Source organism: Bos indicus, chromosome 8 (genome assembly GCF_029378745.1).
Source record: "Bos indicus isolate NIAB-ARS_2022 breed Sahiwal x Tharparkar chromosome 8, NIAB-ARS_B.indTharparkar_mat_pri_1.0, whole genome shotgun sequence".
Lineage (NCBI taxonomy): Eukaryota > Metazoa > Chordata > Mammalia > Artiodactyla > Bovidae > Bos > Bos indicus.
This window is the reverse complement of record NC_091767.1, coordinates 70,413,156-70,431,558: the sequence shown is the minus strand read 5'-3', so window position 1 is coordinate 70,431,558 and position 18,403 is coordinate 70,413,156. Positions and strand designations below refer to the sequence as shown.

General features: G+C 51.3%; 1 protein-coding gene across 1 annotated transcript in view; it reads left to right on the top strand.

Annotated features, from left to right (window-relative positions):
* The window catches only part of LOXL2 (lysyl oxidase like 2), a 113,563-nt gene that overhangs the window by 57,254 nt on the left and 37,906 nt on the right, over nt 1-18,403 (top strand). The window contains exons 4-6 of the mRNA XM_019966354.2: nt 2,555-2,766; nt 8,439-8,661; nt 13,689-13,872. Of these exons, the coding sequence (XP_019821913.1) occupies nt 2,555-2,766; nt 8,439-8,661; nt 13,689-13,872 (619 nt within the window). The remainder of the gene's footprint in view (nt 1-2,554; nt 2,767-8,438; nt 8,662-13,688; nt 13,873-18,403) is intronic.

The following is an 18,403-nucleotide window of genomic DNA, read 5'->3' as shown; positions in this document are numbered from 1 at the left end:
CAAACACGTGCAGAGACACACACCCAGAGAGACGTATTCGTGACTCCAGACATACACACTAGTGCCCACACACACACATGCAGTGAGTCAGTGGGAACACAAGAACAGTGACGTCAGTTCTAGCACTTTCTCTCCTCTGAGCTTCATTTCCTGCATCTGGGACCCTATCTAGCTTGCCCACCAGTCATTAGTCTGCTGAGGGGACACTGCCCTGCCTTAAGACAAGGGTCTGTTGAGCTCCCCTACCCTGGCCTTCCTCCCTCTGGGTTCACACTCTGTATCTTAGCTGAGCTGATGCTCCATGGGCCGAGATGGGGGAAAGGGGCGGGGGGGTGGTGGGGGGAGGCTGGGGAGGGGAGGAGGGGGAGGATCTGTGAATTTGATCAAGTCTGCCCAGCCTGCCTGCCCCGTGCAGCTCTCAGGGCCAGTGCCACAGTGGGTAACTTTCCTTCTGGGCATCACACATTCCTCACACTCTGGAATTCCAGCCTGGCCTCCCGACGTGGTAAGTCGGAGGAGGGGGCTGGCCCATGAGCCGGTCTAGACCTCCAGCCTGTTCTTGCTCACTTCTGTCCATGTGTCTTGGTGGCGCGAGCCCTGTGGCCTGACAGGGAGCTGTAATGGATCCAAGGATCCAGGCTGGCAAACATAATCCTGCCACTGGCGGCTTTCCTTCCGCTCTGCATGGAAAGGAACCAGGGCTAGATGCCACCCTCCCCCCCACCACCCCAGCCAACATACTTCCACCATCTCGCCGGACTGGGGAAATGGGGCCTGGCTTTGCACCCTGAAGCCAGTGGCAAGGAGACCTGAATCCCTGGGCACCCAAATAATGGTTCTGTTCAAACTCCCAGTTCATTTGCATCCTGGCTGGACGGGGGTGTGGGCACCCAGGTCGTTGGGTTCCTCTCTGCCAGTGCCCCTGCCCAGTCCCAACTGGCATGGTTCAGAGCATCACACAGCAAATCTCAGGTGCTCTCTGCCTCTCTGTGGTCCTGGGAGATCACTGGAGTCACCCAGTATTCTTATCTGGAAAATGGAGATGACACTATCTATAAAGACCTCTACTGTTTCAGGATTAAGTGAGAAAATGCCCAGAAAGTAGTGGTACTTGTTATTGTCCTATTATTGTTGTTGTCGTTCAGTCGCTCAGTCGTGCCTGACTTTTTTCGACCCCATAGGCTGCAGCATGCCAGGCTTCCCTGTCCTTCACTGTCTCCTGGATCTTGTTCAAACTCATGTTCATTGAGTCAATGATAACCATCCAACCATCTCATCCTCTATTGTCCCCTTCTTCTCCACCTTCAATCTTTCCCAGCATCATCCTAGCTGGCTATAGATTTGGGGCTGAGGTATAAGTGTGGTCAGCCAAGGGACAAGGTTAGTTGTGGTTTTAGAAGGAGTCTTCTGGGGGCTGGCCCTGTGCCAGATGGATGGAGGAGAGCAGGGAGGCAGGGACTCAGTTGGCGAGCCTTGTGAGAGCTGGTGGTGGCCCCATTGGGCAGGGGCAGAAAGAAGACGGGCTGGAAGTGAGAGATTCTGGAGCGTCCTTAGTGTTTGGGGCAGATTTGTGAGAACCTTGGAAAAACATAAAAGATAGCATCCTGGAAAATTCCAGGTAGGCCTTTGTTCCTCCATCCAGCTTGGCCTCTTGAGGGCCCCTGTCTGACCAAATCCCTGAGGGCTCAGGTATGGGCTAGGGACAGGGACAGAGCAGCCCAGTGTCAGGCGATGGGAGAGGAGCCCACCTTCAACCCCCAGCCTTCTCCACATCCTCCTAGCAGGCTCCTGCCTTTTCGCTCACTGCCACAGAAATGGGGAGAGGAGAGTGGTGAACAGGGGCTTTCAAGACAAGGGCCTCAGGATATTCAGAATCTTTCCTTTCCTTTCCTTGGCATAGTTGCATGACTGTGTGCATCCCTACCTCCTGGGCCCCAGGCTTGCCCCTCCTACTTGGCTGGCCTGGGTCCAGGCATGCACCTCCTTCCCTCCTCCTTCTCTCCAAACCCTCCCCTTTCTCTTCTGGCTTTTCACCCTAAAGACTGCTGACACGAGGGGAGTACACAAGGCAGTGTGCAACGTGGCCCCACCAGCTCAGGGTATCTGGGGCTCATCTGCCCAAAATTTCAGTTTTACAGGCAGATTGCTGGGAAGGCATACACTCACTCCCAGGCCTGCACGCAGATGCTTTGGAGTAAAATACAAGCGTCTGAATGATTTTGCCTCTAGAATACAGCATTCAAGGAACATGATTCTCTCCTCTGCTCTTTGAGACCCCTGCATGAGGAGGCTGCTGCCCTCTGGTGTTTTTGATAGGACAGAGGAGGAGCGCTGGGGTCCCCTAAGTCTCTGATTGGCTGGGTCACCCTGCTCCTTCTTTTCTGGTTCCTGCAGCCCCACTGCATGTGCTGTGTGCTCTTGGGGAGTACTCACAGCCCCCCAAGAGCCCGAGGGGAGAGGCGGGCAGACTCTCAGGATAAGCCCAGTCTGCCATCACCTCCCCAGGGCCAGACCAGGAAGGTCACCCATCTCCTTCCACCCCTTCCCCTCCCAGAACATGAACATCCAAGTAGAGGACATCCGGATCCGAGCCATCCTCTCCGCCTTCCGCAAGCGTACCCCGGTGACAGAGGGCTACGTGGAGGTAAAGGAGGGCAAGACGTGGAAGCAGATCTGTGACAAGCACTGGACGGCTAAGAACTCCCGTGTGGTCTGCGGCATGTTCGGCTTCCCTGGGGAGAAGACCTACAACACCAAAGTGTACAAGTAAGGAGTCTGGGCAGGGACTCTGAGTGGCGGGACTCTGGCCCCACCTTGTCCTAAGTCAGCTCTGCAGTAGCTTGGTATGCATGTGTGCGTGCTCAGTAGACTCTTTGCGACCCTACAGGCTGTAGCTCACCAGGCTTCTCTGTCCATGGAATTCTCCAGGCAAGAATACTGGAGTGGGTTGCCATGCCCTCCTCCAGAGGATCTTCCTGACCCAGGGATCAAACCTGTGTCTCCCGCCTGGCAAGCAGATTCTTTACCACTGAGCCACCAGAGAAGCCTGCATTGACCTCGTATCGAATATTCACCCATATATATGTAATCTAGAAATATAGTGCTGATGAACCCTATCTGTGGTGCAGCAATGGAGATGCAGACATAGAATGCAGCGGACGGGGCCACCTCTGTCCTCTGCCCCCTTGAAGTGATTATTGTGAGAAATCTGCAACTGTTAGGAAAATGAGAAACAGATCTAGTGGATTCAGTTACACTCATCCTGAGTAAATCTTGCGATGCTGTTATGGTTTCCAAAGTTAATATCTCCCCAGGCAGGGAAAGGGTAGATGACAAGGAGACTCAGAGTAATTTGCCCGGAGGGGTGTCCGGTGAAGGGTTTTCCCTCCCTGACAGGCTGGTCTATTGACTGGTCATGGGGTCTTCTTATCTCTTCTAATAAGGATAATAATCTGCTTTACTGAGCACTGACTACATGCCAGGTGGCTCTGTTCCTAGTCTCTTAAGTGTTAGTCACTCAGTTGTGTCTGACTCTTTGTGACCCAATGGCAACAGTACTGGAGTGGGTAGCTGTTCCTTTCTCTAGGGGATCTTCTTGACTCAGGGATTGAACCTGGGTCTTCTGCATTGCAGGTGGATTCTTTACAATCTGAGCCACCAAGGAAGCCCTCTTAGCCACTTAAGCTTCACAATTCTAGGAAGGGGTTTATGTTACAGCTAAAGGAATGAAGTCAGAGAGAGGTGATAAAACTAGGAAGTGGCAGATTCAGGATCCAAACCCGGGTCTCCAGCAGCAGGGTCCATCCTCCTCAAGAGTGCAGACTTACTGCCTCTTCCCTTTCAAGCCAAGGAGAGAGGTGGCTTCCAGCCAGGAAACAGGGGTCCCTGCTCCAACTCTTCCTCCCGATCCCTGGGGTCAGTGCAGGCTTCTTTCCTTCCTGGGCTCAGCCTGGTTCCTTTGGTCAAAGCCTCTGGTCCACCATAAGGGTGAGTGCTGGCAGCTGAGCTGCCTGGTGGTGATTCCTGCCTCCAGCCACCCCAGACATGGCCCAGATCTTCCTGTTTGCACAGGGTGGGATGGGAGCAGGCAGGGTGGTCCCATTCTCTAAATAGTTTACAGAATTCCCGTCAGCTGGCTGGCTCCTTCCCTGGAGACACCTTCTCAGCCTTTCCTTCCAATTGAAGCCAAGAAAAGTAGATCCCTTCCCCTGACAGGCTTCCTACCTGCTGGCCGCACCAGAGTCCCCAGCCTGGCACAGGTCTTCGCCCAGTCCTGGGAGTGGGAAGGCTGCCATCAGTCCTGCTCCACAGCAGGATGGGGTGCCCGAGGCCAGGCAACACATGGGTGGCTTGTTCAGAGGGCTTCTGAAAACCTCCTCCTCAACTGCGGGTGGACCAGAGTCATCTTCTGGCTTTTGAAGGGGGATCGGGATCTCTGACCTCAGGTCCGTTTTGGCAGCTGGGCTCCAGATGATCCTCTCACGGACTGGGAAGTGGTACATGTACCTGGAAATCGATCAAACTGAAGCCACAGGGCCCCATCTCCCAGACCAGAAATATTGTGTAGTCCTTTTCTTTTTCTTAAAGCAAGATCCCATTATTGGTATTGATTTATTGATACAAGATTACTGAACAGAGATTGCATCTCATGTTGCATATTGGGAGTTAGGACTCTAAAGCTTTGGTGAGTTGGCTGAAACAGGGACCAAAAGGAGGCCCACGAGACCAAATTAGAAATGCTGGATCCCCTTGGTTTCATGTAGAGAAAGGGGTTCAGATGCTTGGGGAGACTAGAATGTTGCCATGGATTTGTCTAAGATCCTGGGAGGGTCCAAAAGGCAGATGTTTCACCATGACAGAGAGGAATAAGTTTGTAAGGGGAGCCCTGACTCCCTCTCTGGTTCTTTTATTTATTTATCTTAATAGTTATTTATTTATTTGTCTGCATTGGTCTTGGCTATGGCACGCGAGATCTTTCATTACGGTGCACAAGCTCTCTAGTTGTGGCACACGCTCTCCAGTGCTTGAAGGCTCAGTTGCTCCACCGCTTGTGGGGTCTTAGGTTCCCTGACCAGGGATTGAACCATGTCCCCTGCATTGCAAGGAGGATTCTTAACCACTGGACCTCCAAGGAATCCCCCCCTCCCTGGTTCGTTCTTAAGTGCTCCCTGAGGGCCCTTCTCTGTAAGCCAGACCTCGGGGTGGGGGCTGCAGTCACTGCAGGTCAGGAAACCTAAATGCAGTGGGGGTAATTAGATCCCAGGTGGCAGGGACCAGGTGACAGCACCCAAGGCCAAAGGCAAGATGGGCGTGGCTACTGAGTGGCCAGCAAAGTCAAAGCAGCAATCAGAATAGACTGGCCCTTGCAGACTTGTGGGGTTGACCAGTTGATCTAGCTGGCTGTCTCATAGTGTTCCCAGAAGTGAAATAGGAAGCTTCTCTGATTCTTATTCAATCTGTAAAAGCAGAAAAGCTCTAGGTTAAGACAACAAAAATCTGATCTGAATCATAAAAACAGGTCCAGCCCCTCAATGTCCAGACTTGAGAAAGTTTACAAACCTATAAGTCCTTGAATGAAGAGGAGGCCAGGTCTCCTTGAAGAAGGACTGTGGCACACTGTGGCACACTGCCAGAAGTGTACACTCTTAGTCATTTACCCAAAGGGACCTATGATCTTTTACCAAGGTCATTGCATTGTACACTGGAGAAAAGGAAATGATCAGAACTTTCAGGAACCACTGGACACAGGCTCTGAAAGGACCCTGATTCCAGGGACCCAAACATCCTTGTGGCCCACAGTCAGTATGGACATCAGTTGATCAGTGGAGTTTTGGCTCAGGTCCATATCACAGTGGTCTCAGTGGGTCCCGGAACCCACACTGTGGTTATTTCCCTAGTTCCAGAATGCATATTGAAGTAGACAGTCTCACAGAGCTGGCAGAATCCCTACCAAGTCTGGTTTGCTTCTTGGCTGGAGGAGAGCAAGGAGGACTTCTCATTTTCAGTTGAATCAGTTCAGCTCAGTGTTACCCAGCCATCAGCCTAGATACCTCTTTCTCAAGCGTGCTTCCCACTTGTCCGGTGGCTGTCCTGTAACTCCAGTCACCCACCATCAGGCCTAGGGTGGGTTGTCCATGGGTACATGTGCACGCTAAGCCACTTGAGTCGTGTCTGACTCCTTGCAACCTTATGAACTGCAGCCCACCAGGCTCCTCTGTCCATGGGATTCTCCAGGCAAGAATACTGGAGTGGGTTGCCATGCTCTTCTCCAGGGGATCTTCCCAACCCAGGGACAGAACCCACGTCTCTAATGTCTCCTGCATTGGCAGGCAGGTTCTTTACCACTAGAGCCCCGTAGGAAGCCCATACATCCTCCCCAGTGCCTCCTATCTGCATCCCCATGTCTGGGTCCCGGGGTGGGGGAGGGGTAGCCTGTGAGAGTGACTCATGGGGGCGGGGTGGGCTGCCCTGGTGGAGGCCTGTGGAGGATTGCATTCCTGTGATCTGACATCAGAGGACAGAGGGGCTCTCTGGGGAAGGAAGAGCAGCTCTGTCTGCTGAGGGAGCCTCACTCTGTGTTGAGAGCTCAGTACATCTGTTCCTGGCAGAGCCTGGTGGTCACTGAAAACTGGGAGCTAGATGTTCCGATCCAGTGAGACCTGACCACTCCCTGTGCGCCTGACATCCCCTGGGAGTGTTTGCTCACCTGACTGACTGTGGGAGTGTCGTAACAAGCTATAACATCCTACCCGCCACCTCAAGTGTGTTCTGTCCCATGTGTGAGTGTCATGGGAATCAAACTGGAGGCTGTGTTTCCAAGTGCAGGGGGCTTCCAGGGAGTGGAGAGGGCCAATGGCTCTTGGAATTCTTTTTTACTTCTTATTTATTTATTTATTTTGGCTACACTGAGTCTTCATTGCTTTGCACAGGCTTTCTCTAGTTGCAGCGAGCGGGGGCTACTCTTTGTTGTGGTGTGAAAGTTTCTTATTGCAGTGGCTTCTCTTGTTGTAAAGTACAGGCTGTAGGGTGTGTGGGCTGTAGTTGCAGCTCCCAGGCTCTAGAGCACAGGCTCAGTAGTTATGGTGTGTGGGCTTAGGTGCTCCGTAACATGTAGAATCCTCCTGGACCAGGGATCGAACTTGTGTTCCCTGCATTGGCAGGTGGACTCCCATCGACTGTGCCGCCAGGGAAGCCCTGGGTCTTGGGATTATTAACAGTCCTCCTGTGTAGTTCTGTGCTCTGGCTGTAGCTATGTTGAGCACAAACCCTGAGCTTTCCAAGACAGTCCTTTTTCTTTCAAGGATTCTGTGTCATTGCACGCATAGAATAGCATTACTACCAGTCACAGTTTTTGGTAAGGAGAGATATCAGTGGCGTCTGTCAGGTTTATCCTTCCTCTCTGTTCACATCCCATTCACTCTGAGGCAAAGCAGAAACTTCCAGGCCTGCTAGACCAATAGGGACAGGACTCCGCTTCTGTTCATCTGGGGCCAACCTGCCCTTGGCAGCCCCTCCTCTGGGCAGTCTGGCAGCAGTGCGTCTCACTGGATTCTGCCAATCACCGATGAGTACACAGACTTCAAAGACCCAGGACAAGAGAGAGGGAAGGGTAGCTTCCCCACTTCACCGCTTTGGCAGCCACAAGTTTGTTTCCTATGTCTGTTGAGTCTGTTTCTGTTTTGTATATATTTTGTAATATTTGTTTTAAACTCCACACATAAGTGCTGTCCTATGATATTTGTTTTTTCCTGTCTGACTTACTTCACTTAGTATAATCATCTCGAGGTCCATCATGTTGCTGCAAATGGCATTATTTCATTCTTTTTTGGCTGAGGGATATCACATTGCATTTGTCTCTCCAAGATCCCTTTTTACACTTTGCATGTATAGGCATTAGTATCATATGTCACTACCCTGAGTTAGGGGCTTCCCAGGTGGCACTGTTGGTAGAGAACCTGCCTGCCAACGCAGGAGATGTAAGAGACTTGGGTTCAGTCCCTGGGTTGGGAAGATCCCCTGGAGGAGGGCATGGCAACTCACTACAGAGTTCTTTCCTGGAGAATCCTATGGACAGACAAGCCTGGTGGGCCATGGTCCATAGGGTCACAAAGAGTCAGACATGACTGAAGCGACTTAGCATGCACACACACTGAGTTAGACCCTTGTCTGCTAGAATGTGAGCTCCCTGGAAGCAGGAAGCCATGACTGCCCTTCCAAGTCTGGCTCCCCATTGCCCAGCATGACCAGTGAGTGCTGGCAGACATGCCCTGCAGAGCCCTGTCTGGAGCAAGACTGAACTGCAGGAGCAGGGACCACGTCTATCTGGTTCCACTACCTTAGTGACCAGCCCCGGGCAGGGGTCAGTTGCCCAGCTGTGAAAGAAGGGAGGGGTGGGCACCATGATGTCTTGGTCACCTGCCCTGTCTCGTCTTCCGCAGGATGTTTGCCGCCCGCAAGAAGCAGCGGTACTGGCCATACTCCATGGACTGCACAGGCACGGAGGCCCACATCTCCAGCTGCAAGTTGGGCCCTCAGGTGTCGCTGGACCCTGTCAAGAACGTCACCTGTGAGAATGGGCTTCCGGCTGTGGTGAGCTGTGTGCCCGGCCAGGTCTTCAGTCCTGATGGACCGTCAAGATTCCGGAAAGCCTATAAGCCAGAGGTGAGGATGGGGTGGCAGATTTGGTACCTGGAGGGGTGGGCTGGCCGTTAAAAGATCAGACAGGGAACCCCCTCTCCCCCTGCGAAGAGAACTGGCAGCAACTCGGACCACTTTTCTAGAGGGCAGGAAGATGCAGGATACTTGTCAGGGCCAGCCTCACTGATAGATGCTGCTGCTGGGGTGTGACAAGCAGCTGGGAGCCTGCCCCCAAACATTAGCACCCTTACTGTCCTTCTGGCACTGCTGCTCAACTCTGAGACTAGTGTCCCCCCTGTGGCAGACAAACACCCGCGAGAGGGCTGTGCCTCACTACTGACCGTCACAGGTTCTGTGTGCTGTCTGTGGACCAGCACGAAGGGTCGGGGTGAGAACTAGGGGTTCCTGGGCGATTCCCTGAGAAATCAAGCATCCTAGAGCCCTTGGCAGGCTTCCCCGGTGGCTCAGATGGGAAAACAATTTGCCTGCAATGCAGGAGACATGAGTTAGAGCCCTAGGTCTGGAAGATCCCCTGGAGAAGGGAATAGCTACGCACTCCAGTATTCTTGCCTGGAGAATTCCATGGACAGAGGAGCCTGGCGGGTTACAGTCCATGGGGTCACAAAGAGTCAAACACGACTGAGGGACTAACACTTTCAGAGCCGTTGGAAATGTGATCCATCTCTCAAAAGCACAAGAAGTCAACTACAATGGTTTTCAAACAGGTTTTACTTATTCTGCATCAGAAAGAATAACAAATTTTAAAAGCTTTCTCAGAGTTAGTACAGTAAGTCCCTACATATGGATGACTTTTGTTCCAAGAGTAAGTTAGAAATCCAGTTTGTACATAAGTCCAGCAAAATTAGCCTAGGTACCCAACTAACACAATCAGTTATGTATTGCTGCTTTTACATTCGCTTCCGGACATGCTAGGCTTGAAATAAAAATATGGTACTGCTATATTCTATGGGCTTCCCTGGTGGCTCAGTGATAAAGAATCCACTTGCCATTGCAGGAGACAAGGGTTCGATCCCTGGGTCACGAAGATCCCCTGGAGAAGGAAATGGCAACCTACTCCAATATTCTTGCCTGGGAAATGCCATGGACAGAGGAGCCTGGTGGACTACAGTCTATGGGGTTGCAAAGAGTCAGACATGACTGAGTGACTAAACAGCTACTACTGTTTTGTATATAGTACTGTATAGGAAAGTACAGAAAAGCGCAACACTTGCAGAGGATGCAGCCATGTGACAATGGATGCTGGGCACTTGAACTATACGTAATTGGACGTACAAACACAAGTTCGCATCTTTGACAGTTCACAACTTGAAGGTTCGTACATAGGGGACTTCCTGTAAATGGAAACATGTCATCAGCACATCTATGTTATCTGTGCCTGTTATCACACTGTATGTTTGTGAGTCAGTACCTGCATGTGGGGAGAATTGTATTAAAGAGATGTGGATGCACATCTGAATTATCATCCCCATCTCAGCTGACTGATGCCTTAGGACCGCTGAGCTGTCCCAGCCAAGGCAGGCTTGATGACTCCTCTGAAGAAGAAAAGTGAAAGAAAGTGAAAATGTTAGTCACTTAGTATTGTCTGACTCTTTGTGATCCCATGGACTGTAGCCCACCAGGCTCCTCTGTCTGTGGGAATTCTCCAGGCAAGAATACTGGAGTGGGTTGCCATGCCAACCCAGGGATCTTCCCAACCCAGGGATCAAACCCAGGTCTCCCGCATTGCAGGGGGATTCTTTACTACCATTTGAGCTACCCGGGAAGCTCCTCTGAAGAAGAGCAAGTGCACTATTCTCTCTTCCCTCAGAAATCACTAGTTGGCTCATCTTTTTCCCATTCTCCTTTTCGCACATATCCCTAAAGGTTCTCTGTGACATGCATGTTCTGGAAACTGCTAATCCAGGCCAGTGGGTGGGAACAGTAGCGAGATAGTGTGGGAAAGAGAGCTGATCATTTACTAAGGAATGACGCCCTGTGCTGGACGAAACTTGGGACTTGGTATTGCAGGGAGGATAGTAACAGCCCCTCCCCAAGCTGAGGCAGCCCCACTCTGCATCTGCTGTCCCCTCCCCCATTTTTCCCCCCAAGCGTGCATTTGTGCTAAGTCACTTTAGTCGTGTCTGACTCTGTACCACCCTATGGACTATAGCCTGCCAGGCTCCTCTGTTCATGGGATTCTCCAGGCAGGAATACTAGAGTGGGTTGCCATACCCTCCTCCAGGGGATCTTCCTGACCCGAGGATCCAACCCACAGCTCTTGTGTCTCCTGCATTGGCAGGCAGGTTCTTTACCACTAGTGCCACCTGGGAAGCCCCCCACCCCATCTCCCTCTCCAATCTCTCCTCTCCATCAACATCTATCAACCTGCTCATGGATGGGGAGTGATCTCTTATCTACTTATCCAGTAGAAACAGGAAACTGATGCAGAAACCAGATAAACAGCTTTGGGTGCTATATTTGGAAAGGCTGGGGTGGTGTATTTGGACAAAAGAATAAGCCTTAAATAAAAGGCATGAGGTGAATGCAGCAAGTCCAGGCATCGACCAGAGGGTGTGGGAACTCTTTGGGGTGTCTTCCAGACACTTCTGGCCAGCAGCCAGCCCTCCCCCACCCTCAGCCCTGCCCCACAGGGGCGTCCAAACTGCACGGACCTGACCACACATCTCACGTGTGCAGGCAGGCCACACAGGCACACCTGGACAGTGCCAGCCCCCACGGCCCTCGCTGCCCCCCCAGCCACATGATTTGATGGCCACATCCTTTCCACAGCCTCAGGCTGAGCCTCTGAGCTTGCCTCATGTGTCATCCAGAACACCAGGTCCTACTGTTTTGGAATTCCTCTTACTGTGTGGTTGAAAGCGGAGGAATCAAGTTATACCAAACCAATTAAAAAAAAAAAAAGATCAAGCGAGGCTTACATCACATTTTCCCTTCTTTCTTTTCCTCCAGGGCCAGCTGACTCTGCCTGGCCACTGCTAGATGGGGTGAGGTTACTTGGAACTCTGCCTCCCACAAGCTTGAGTCACGGATGGTCCGCTCCATGGGAAGGGGACCCTGGAATCTGGCTAGGCAGCTTGGGAAGGGAAGTGGGGGAAGGGAAAGGTCATGATTCTACAGCCATCTGGCTGGATCCAGCAGTTGTATTTGTCGTGTTCTGCTAAAGCTAGAATAAAGATTCCTGAAGCCAGTGAGGGGTTTTGCAGCCCTTCCCTGTCCCTCTTTTCTTCTCCCTCTAGTGCCAGGGTCATTACCCAAGGTCAGTAAATTGGGGTGCAGACCTTGACTGGAAGATGGAGACAGAAGCTCTTGTTCTATGTCTTGGCTTTCAAGGTGACCAGTGGTGGTTTTCTTAGAGGTGGTGGTGGTTTTAGTTGCTAAGTCATGTCTGACACTTTCAACCCTGTAGACTGTAGCCCACAAGGCTCCTCTGTCCATGGGATTCTCCAAGCAAGAATACTGGAGGGGGTTACCATTCCCTTCTCCAGGGGATCTTCCCAACCCAAGGATTGAATCGCATCTCATGCATTGCAGTCTCCAGCATTGCAAGTAGATTCTTTACTGACTGAGCCATGAGGGAAGCTCAAGGTGACTGGTGTATGTTAATGTTTGAAAGACACCACCACCAACCAGGCCTGCCTCATTCAGGGGTGGGATGGAAGTGGGATGCCTCCATCAGTGAGTGGGATGGAGTCCAGGGCTGTGAACTGCAGAGGCCAAAGTAGAACAATGACTCTGGTCTGATCCCCACACGCAGAAGCACTGCACAGTTACCTCATACTCCCTCTGTATTGAATCAAATAGAATCAATAGTTCAGAGCCTCACAGCCTTCTGAGTTGCCCACCCCAACATGCGTGCATGCACACACACACACACACACACACAGAAACTGATGCAAAGCAGGCTATGTGGGCAGATGGGAGTCAAATGACCCATCTCCTATCTTGTAAGGTATGATCCAGTGGGATTAAGATGCTTGGGAAGAGTGGGTCTTACTCCTGTGCAATTATAAATAAATCCCATAAGACTATTAAGGCTTCAAGGCCGATGGTGAGCAATTAGGGGCAATTATACTATAACTGGGCTTCCCAGGTGGCATGGTGGTAAAGAATCCACCTGCTAATACAGGAGACACAGGAGATGGGGGTTCAATCCCTGATTTGGGAAGATCCCCTGGAGAAGGAAATGGCAACCCACTCCAGTATTCTTGCTGGGAAATCCCATGGACAGAGGAAACCGGCATGCTGCAGTCCATGGGGTCACAAAATAGTGGGAGATGATTTAGTGACTGAACAACAACAAACTATAACCACCTACTCTCTCTGAATGTCTGGTGGGGCTGTATCTCCTGAAGGGCTGTCCAGGTCTGGGCTTGGAGTAGAGTCAGGGGTGGCAGAAGCAGGAGTAGTGACCAGGCAGAAGTCCAGCTGCAGGACAGATGTTGGTCTTAACCAGTGGGAGGCTCCCCATCCCCTTGTCTGGGCAGAACTCCAAGTCTTGGCTGCCTTGGTGCTGCCTTGGTCAGGCCCCGCCCTCTCACCCTCTGTCTTCTTTCTCCTGCCTCTCATGGGTCTGCAGGGCAGGATTCTTGCAGTGTGATCACCTTAGTGCCCCAGAATCTCCCCTAGGGCTGGACAAGCACTCTGTTACACGTCTGATAGAATTAGGATCCGTTTGGAATCTGCAGACTTTGTGGGTAGGAGCGTCTTTTGATAGTGCTGAAGCTTCAGGTTCTGGAGTGAGGAAGTGGAGGGAAGTACTAGTGGTTATGCCCTAGAACAGGTATGGAGTGGGATAAGGAGTTGATGAGAGTCCCTGAGGGGCTGCCCGGTGGTCCAGGACAAAGATTGCAAAGGGAGCATGCAGCAGAGCTGAAGAGTGAGCATGCGCGCTTTCCATCCCCTCCACAGACGCTCACACAGATGGAGCACTGTCAGCTCCCAGTCTGGTGCCTGGGTTTGGAGTGGGGAGCCAGGGGGCATCGTGAAGAGAGGGGAGTAGGCTGTGCTCAGCAAACGGTGTGTCTCTTCAGCAACCACTGGTGCGATTGAGAGGTGGTGCCAACGTCGGGGAGGGCCGCGTGGAGGTGCTCAAGAATGGAGAATGGGGTACCGTCTGCGATGACAAGTGGGACCTGGTGTCTGCCAGCGTGGTCTGCAGAGAGCTGGGCTTCGGGAGTGCCAAAGAGGCCATCACGGGCTCCCGGCTGGGGCAAGGTAAGGCGTGGGAAGAGTGTTCCTTGGCCTCTCTTCACAGAAGGCATCACGTGGGAGCCCAGCCTGGGCTGGCTTTGTCCTTTACAGTCCCTTCTGGCTTTGCCTCTTCCCTCCAGCACCTGCTTCCCACGTGGTGCTAGTGGTAAAGAACCCGCCTGCCAATGCAGGAGACATAAGAGAAGCGGGTTCTATCCCTGGGTTGAGAAGATCCCCTGGTATAGGAAATGGAAATCCACTCCAGTATTCTTGCCTGGAGAATTCCATGCACAGAGGAGCCTGGTGGGCTACAGTCCATGGGGTCGCAAAGAGTCAGACATGACAGAGTGCACACCCACATATCCAGCACCCAGCTCTGTTAGACAGTCCTACACCTCTCTCCAGGTAGTTCAAGCTGGAAGGGCGTTAGAGAACATTGTCCCCATTTTATGGATTTGGAAGCTGAGGCCCCGAGAAGGAAGTAAACAACCAAGATAAGACAACATATTAGCAACCATTGGATATTCTAACAGAGGTTTCCCAGCTCCTAACCCAGTGCTCCCCACGGCCCCACTGAGAAAGCTGGAATTTCCAGGCCCTTTCTCCAGGAGAAGAACTGGGAATTCATGAGGCTGTGGACCACCCCAGGCACAGAATTCCAAATCTTACTTTCCCCGCTTAGGTTAGCGCTATGAACATTCTCTCCCTGCCACCAGAGGTTGGGAACAGTTTGCACTTCTCCCAGTGTCTTGAGCTGCTAAGAAAAAAAGGGGCCTGGCTTTTGTTAAGTGTCCCAAACAAATCTTTCTTCTGAGCAAGGAGCAAAAGTATAGGAGGCTTTCAAGCCTGTCACCCTGTTGAGAGGAATGTTGTAAACGTGACATGACAGCACAGTAGGAAACTTCCTCTCCCGAGCCCTGTGAAGGCCATTGCTCCGTGTCAGCCCCTGTCCTGCAGAGAATGGAATCTTCGCTCCAGAGTCTGCAGCCCAGAGAGCGTCCAGCCTTCCCCCCATAGAACTGTGTTGAGCAGAGGAGACCAGTTATCTGGAATCTTCTCGCCACTGACCCCCAGGGAGGCTGCTGCAGCCGGGGGATTGCTGTGGTTTGGAGAGGGTGGGGAGGAAGGAGAGTGAGCTGCTGGCGAGGGTGGGCTGTCCTGTCCTGTGGGGAGAGGATGTTTCCACACTGTCAGACATAGGGCCGTCGCCCTGCAGAAAGGAATGTGGTTAGGTCATTGATCACAGCCTGAAGGAAATAATAGCCAGTAGATCCGAGAGAATCTTAGAATCATAGATGGTATTGCTGCAGAAGAGCTCAGAGGTCATTTGGTCCAAGAGATGAGAAATCTGAGGCTCCAGAGAGCAAGTCTGAGGCCACACCCATGGTTAGTGGCAGAGAAGCATGGAAACCTACATCTTCTAACTCTCGGGTGTAGGTTTCTCCCTTGTCCCCACCTTGTCTCATCCTGCTTACCTTCAGAGCATCTCTTATCTCCGTTCTCCAACCCCCGCAAGCTTCCCGGGTATTTCCACTGAAGTTTGAGGGTCTTGGATGGACTTGAACTTTGAGTGCCAGCTGGTAGTGACCCCACATGACACTCCTCCTCCCTCCCCTGTTGTGGTGAGCTCCTTGTGGTTCCCTTGGGTCTCAAATAGCCCCAGAGTCCATTGTACTCATTGGCTAGTGCATTGTTGTGGTCTGGCAAGGCCCCCAGGACAGAGACCACTCACTCCAAGGAGTGGACAAGCACTGGATGACATAAACATTCCGCTTTTCATGGGTGTGTGCTGTTTGACCTAATTACTTCACTGCCCAGAGCAGCCAAGCGTTTCCAAGGGCCCACGGAACTCTTGGAGAAAGAGACAGCTGGCATTTTCAGTGCTGTCCTTGAAAGAACCATTGGATGATTTATCACCTGCTGCCACGCTGGACAGATCACCTCTGGTAGACAGGAAGGGAAAAGTCCACATTCGATGTCAAGTCACAGAGGAGCAGACAGGGTCTGTCCTCAGCTCAGGCTGTGGCTTGTGGACCAAATGACCACACCTACAGCGATGGTGGTGAAAGGGCAAGGGCTCAGGTTAGGCAATCTGAGTCCTGGTCCCGGCCCTGCCACCTACATGCTTGGTGACCTTGAGCAACCTTCTGGGCCTCAGATTCTTCCCTGGGTTCATGGTGTCTTACGTTCTGTCTGGCTCCAGCCTCCTGTTCTCATCAGCATGGATGTTAGGTCAGAGTCAGGCACTGTGCTTTGTTTTCTGAGATCCCCTGAACACATCTGGATTCCCGCTGTTTACACACCCACCTCCCCACCATTCCCAGCTTATAGCACTCTGTGTGTGCTGTGTATGTGTGTGCTAAGTTGCTTCAGTCGTGTCCAACTCTTTGCGACCCTATGGACTGTAGCCCACCAGGCTCCTCTGTCCATGGGATTCTCCAGGTAAAAATACTAGAGTGGGTTGCCATGCCCTCCTCCAGGGGACCTTCCCCACCCAGGAATCAAACCCACGTCTCTTCTGTCTCCCGCTTTGGCAGGCAGGTTCTTTACAACCAGTGCAGCCTGGGAAGCCCTATAGTGCTCTGGGGATATTCATTTTATCAAAAATGAATGAATGAGTTCCAGTTGCACAAGCAGGATCAGCTAAACAACCCACTTGGTCAAGAATTTCCAACTCTCCCAGACATCCCTAGTGGTCCAGTGGTTAAGACTTTGTGTTTTCACTGCAGGGGGCCCAGGTTCAATCCCTAGCTGGGGACCTAATATCCTGCATGCCAAGCGGTGCAGCCAAAAGAAAATTCTAACACTCCAGACCCACGCTATCCAATAGACATAAAACGCCAAGTTTTAGTCGCTTGGTCATGTCCAACTCTTTGAAGCCACATATGTAATGTTATTTTCTAGTAGCCATGTAAAGAACAAATAAAAAGGAACAGGTGAAATTCTTTTAAGTAATCTATTTTCTTTAATAATATATATATTTCCAAAGTATTATGATTTCAACATTTGATCAACATAAATGCTCTTGATGAGATAGTTCAAAGGTGGGGTACTGACTCTCAGAAATGCAGAATGTGTTTTGCACTTGCAGCCCATCTCAGTCTGGACTGGCCACATTCCAGGGACTCAGTGAGGCAGCAGCCACTGCGCTGGATGGAGCAGCTCGAGATCAGTCCCTTTTAGACTCTGAAAGGACTGAAATTCAGCAGGCCTGAAATCTCTGATCAGAAATACTGACAGCATGTGCCACACATGTAAAGCCTAAACAGAAGTCTCCAGAAACAGTGCTAACATGAAAAACAGATTGCATTGTCCTAGTCTATTCTACTGTGATCTTCAAAAACTAATGACAACCTGCAGTTGATTGTGGGTCCAAAGTCCATAACATTGTTCTGAGAGGTTGGCCGTGGCTTCTGTCTCACATCCTTCTCCTGCCCCAGGCCTGTGGTCACAGGGTTCAGGTTGGGGAAAAGCAAGGCCAAGGTGGAGGTGGGGGAGGCATAATGAGAGGATGGACAGTCCAGAACCCAGGATGAGGGCAAAGCTGGGGTTCACGATGCAGCGGATCAAACCCAGATCAACAAAAGGAGCTAGGAACTCACAGACACTGCTGGGCGACCTCAGCTGGACATCCAGGCCGGTATTCTTCAGTAACACCTCATACCCTGCTCAACTCACAGCAAAACTGGGTGGTATAGGGAAGAATGTAAGAAATACTGGCTCTTCCATCTCTCTATTCTGTCCTGGTGTGCCATGAATGTGCAGGCTTCAGGAAAGTGGGTACTGCCCTCCCAGGCCTCGTCACCAGATGTCTAGAGACAGCCTTCTGGCCTTACATCGGTTAGGCCAGAAGGAGACTAAGCAGTTTTTTAATCTCTAAGCCATGTCCAACTCTTTGCAACCCCATGGACTGTAGCCCACCAGGCTCCTCTGTCCGTGGGATTTCCCAGGCAAGAATACTAGAGTGGGTTTCATTTCCTTCTCCAGGGGATCTTCCTGATCCAGGGATCGAACCTGGGTCTCCTGCATTGCAGGCAGATTCTTTACCACTGAGCCACTTGGGAAGCTCCAAGCAGTTGTTAGTTGGAGTCTAAAGTGTTAAGGCTCTTGCGTTAATCTCTTCTCTCCTGTCCAGTCTCAGAATTTAGCAATCCATACACATTTGTTGAGTACTGTTTGGGCTGGAGCCTGGAACAGAGAATTCATTTCTTCCACAGATATTTCTAGTAAGTGTTTCTGCTCTCTAGGAAGTTAGCTCAAGTGGACGAAATAAGAAATAGCACCAAAGGTATTTTACACTAACAAATAGGTGATGATATATAAGAAATTATCCTGATAATATCAGGAAAAACTCAAATGAACTTTTTGAGCAACCCAGTAATTCTTATCATTCATTGAGTCCCTGGTAACTTGACACAGTTGGTCTCATTCAATCTTCAAAAGCCCAGTCCTGCAAGAGAGACATTGTTATTGCCTTTTACAGATGGGGAAAGTGGAGTTCAAAAAGGTCCCGTCACTTCCCAAGGAGACGCAGGCTGAATCTACTCTAAGGCTG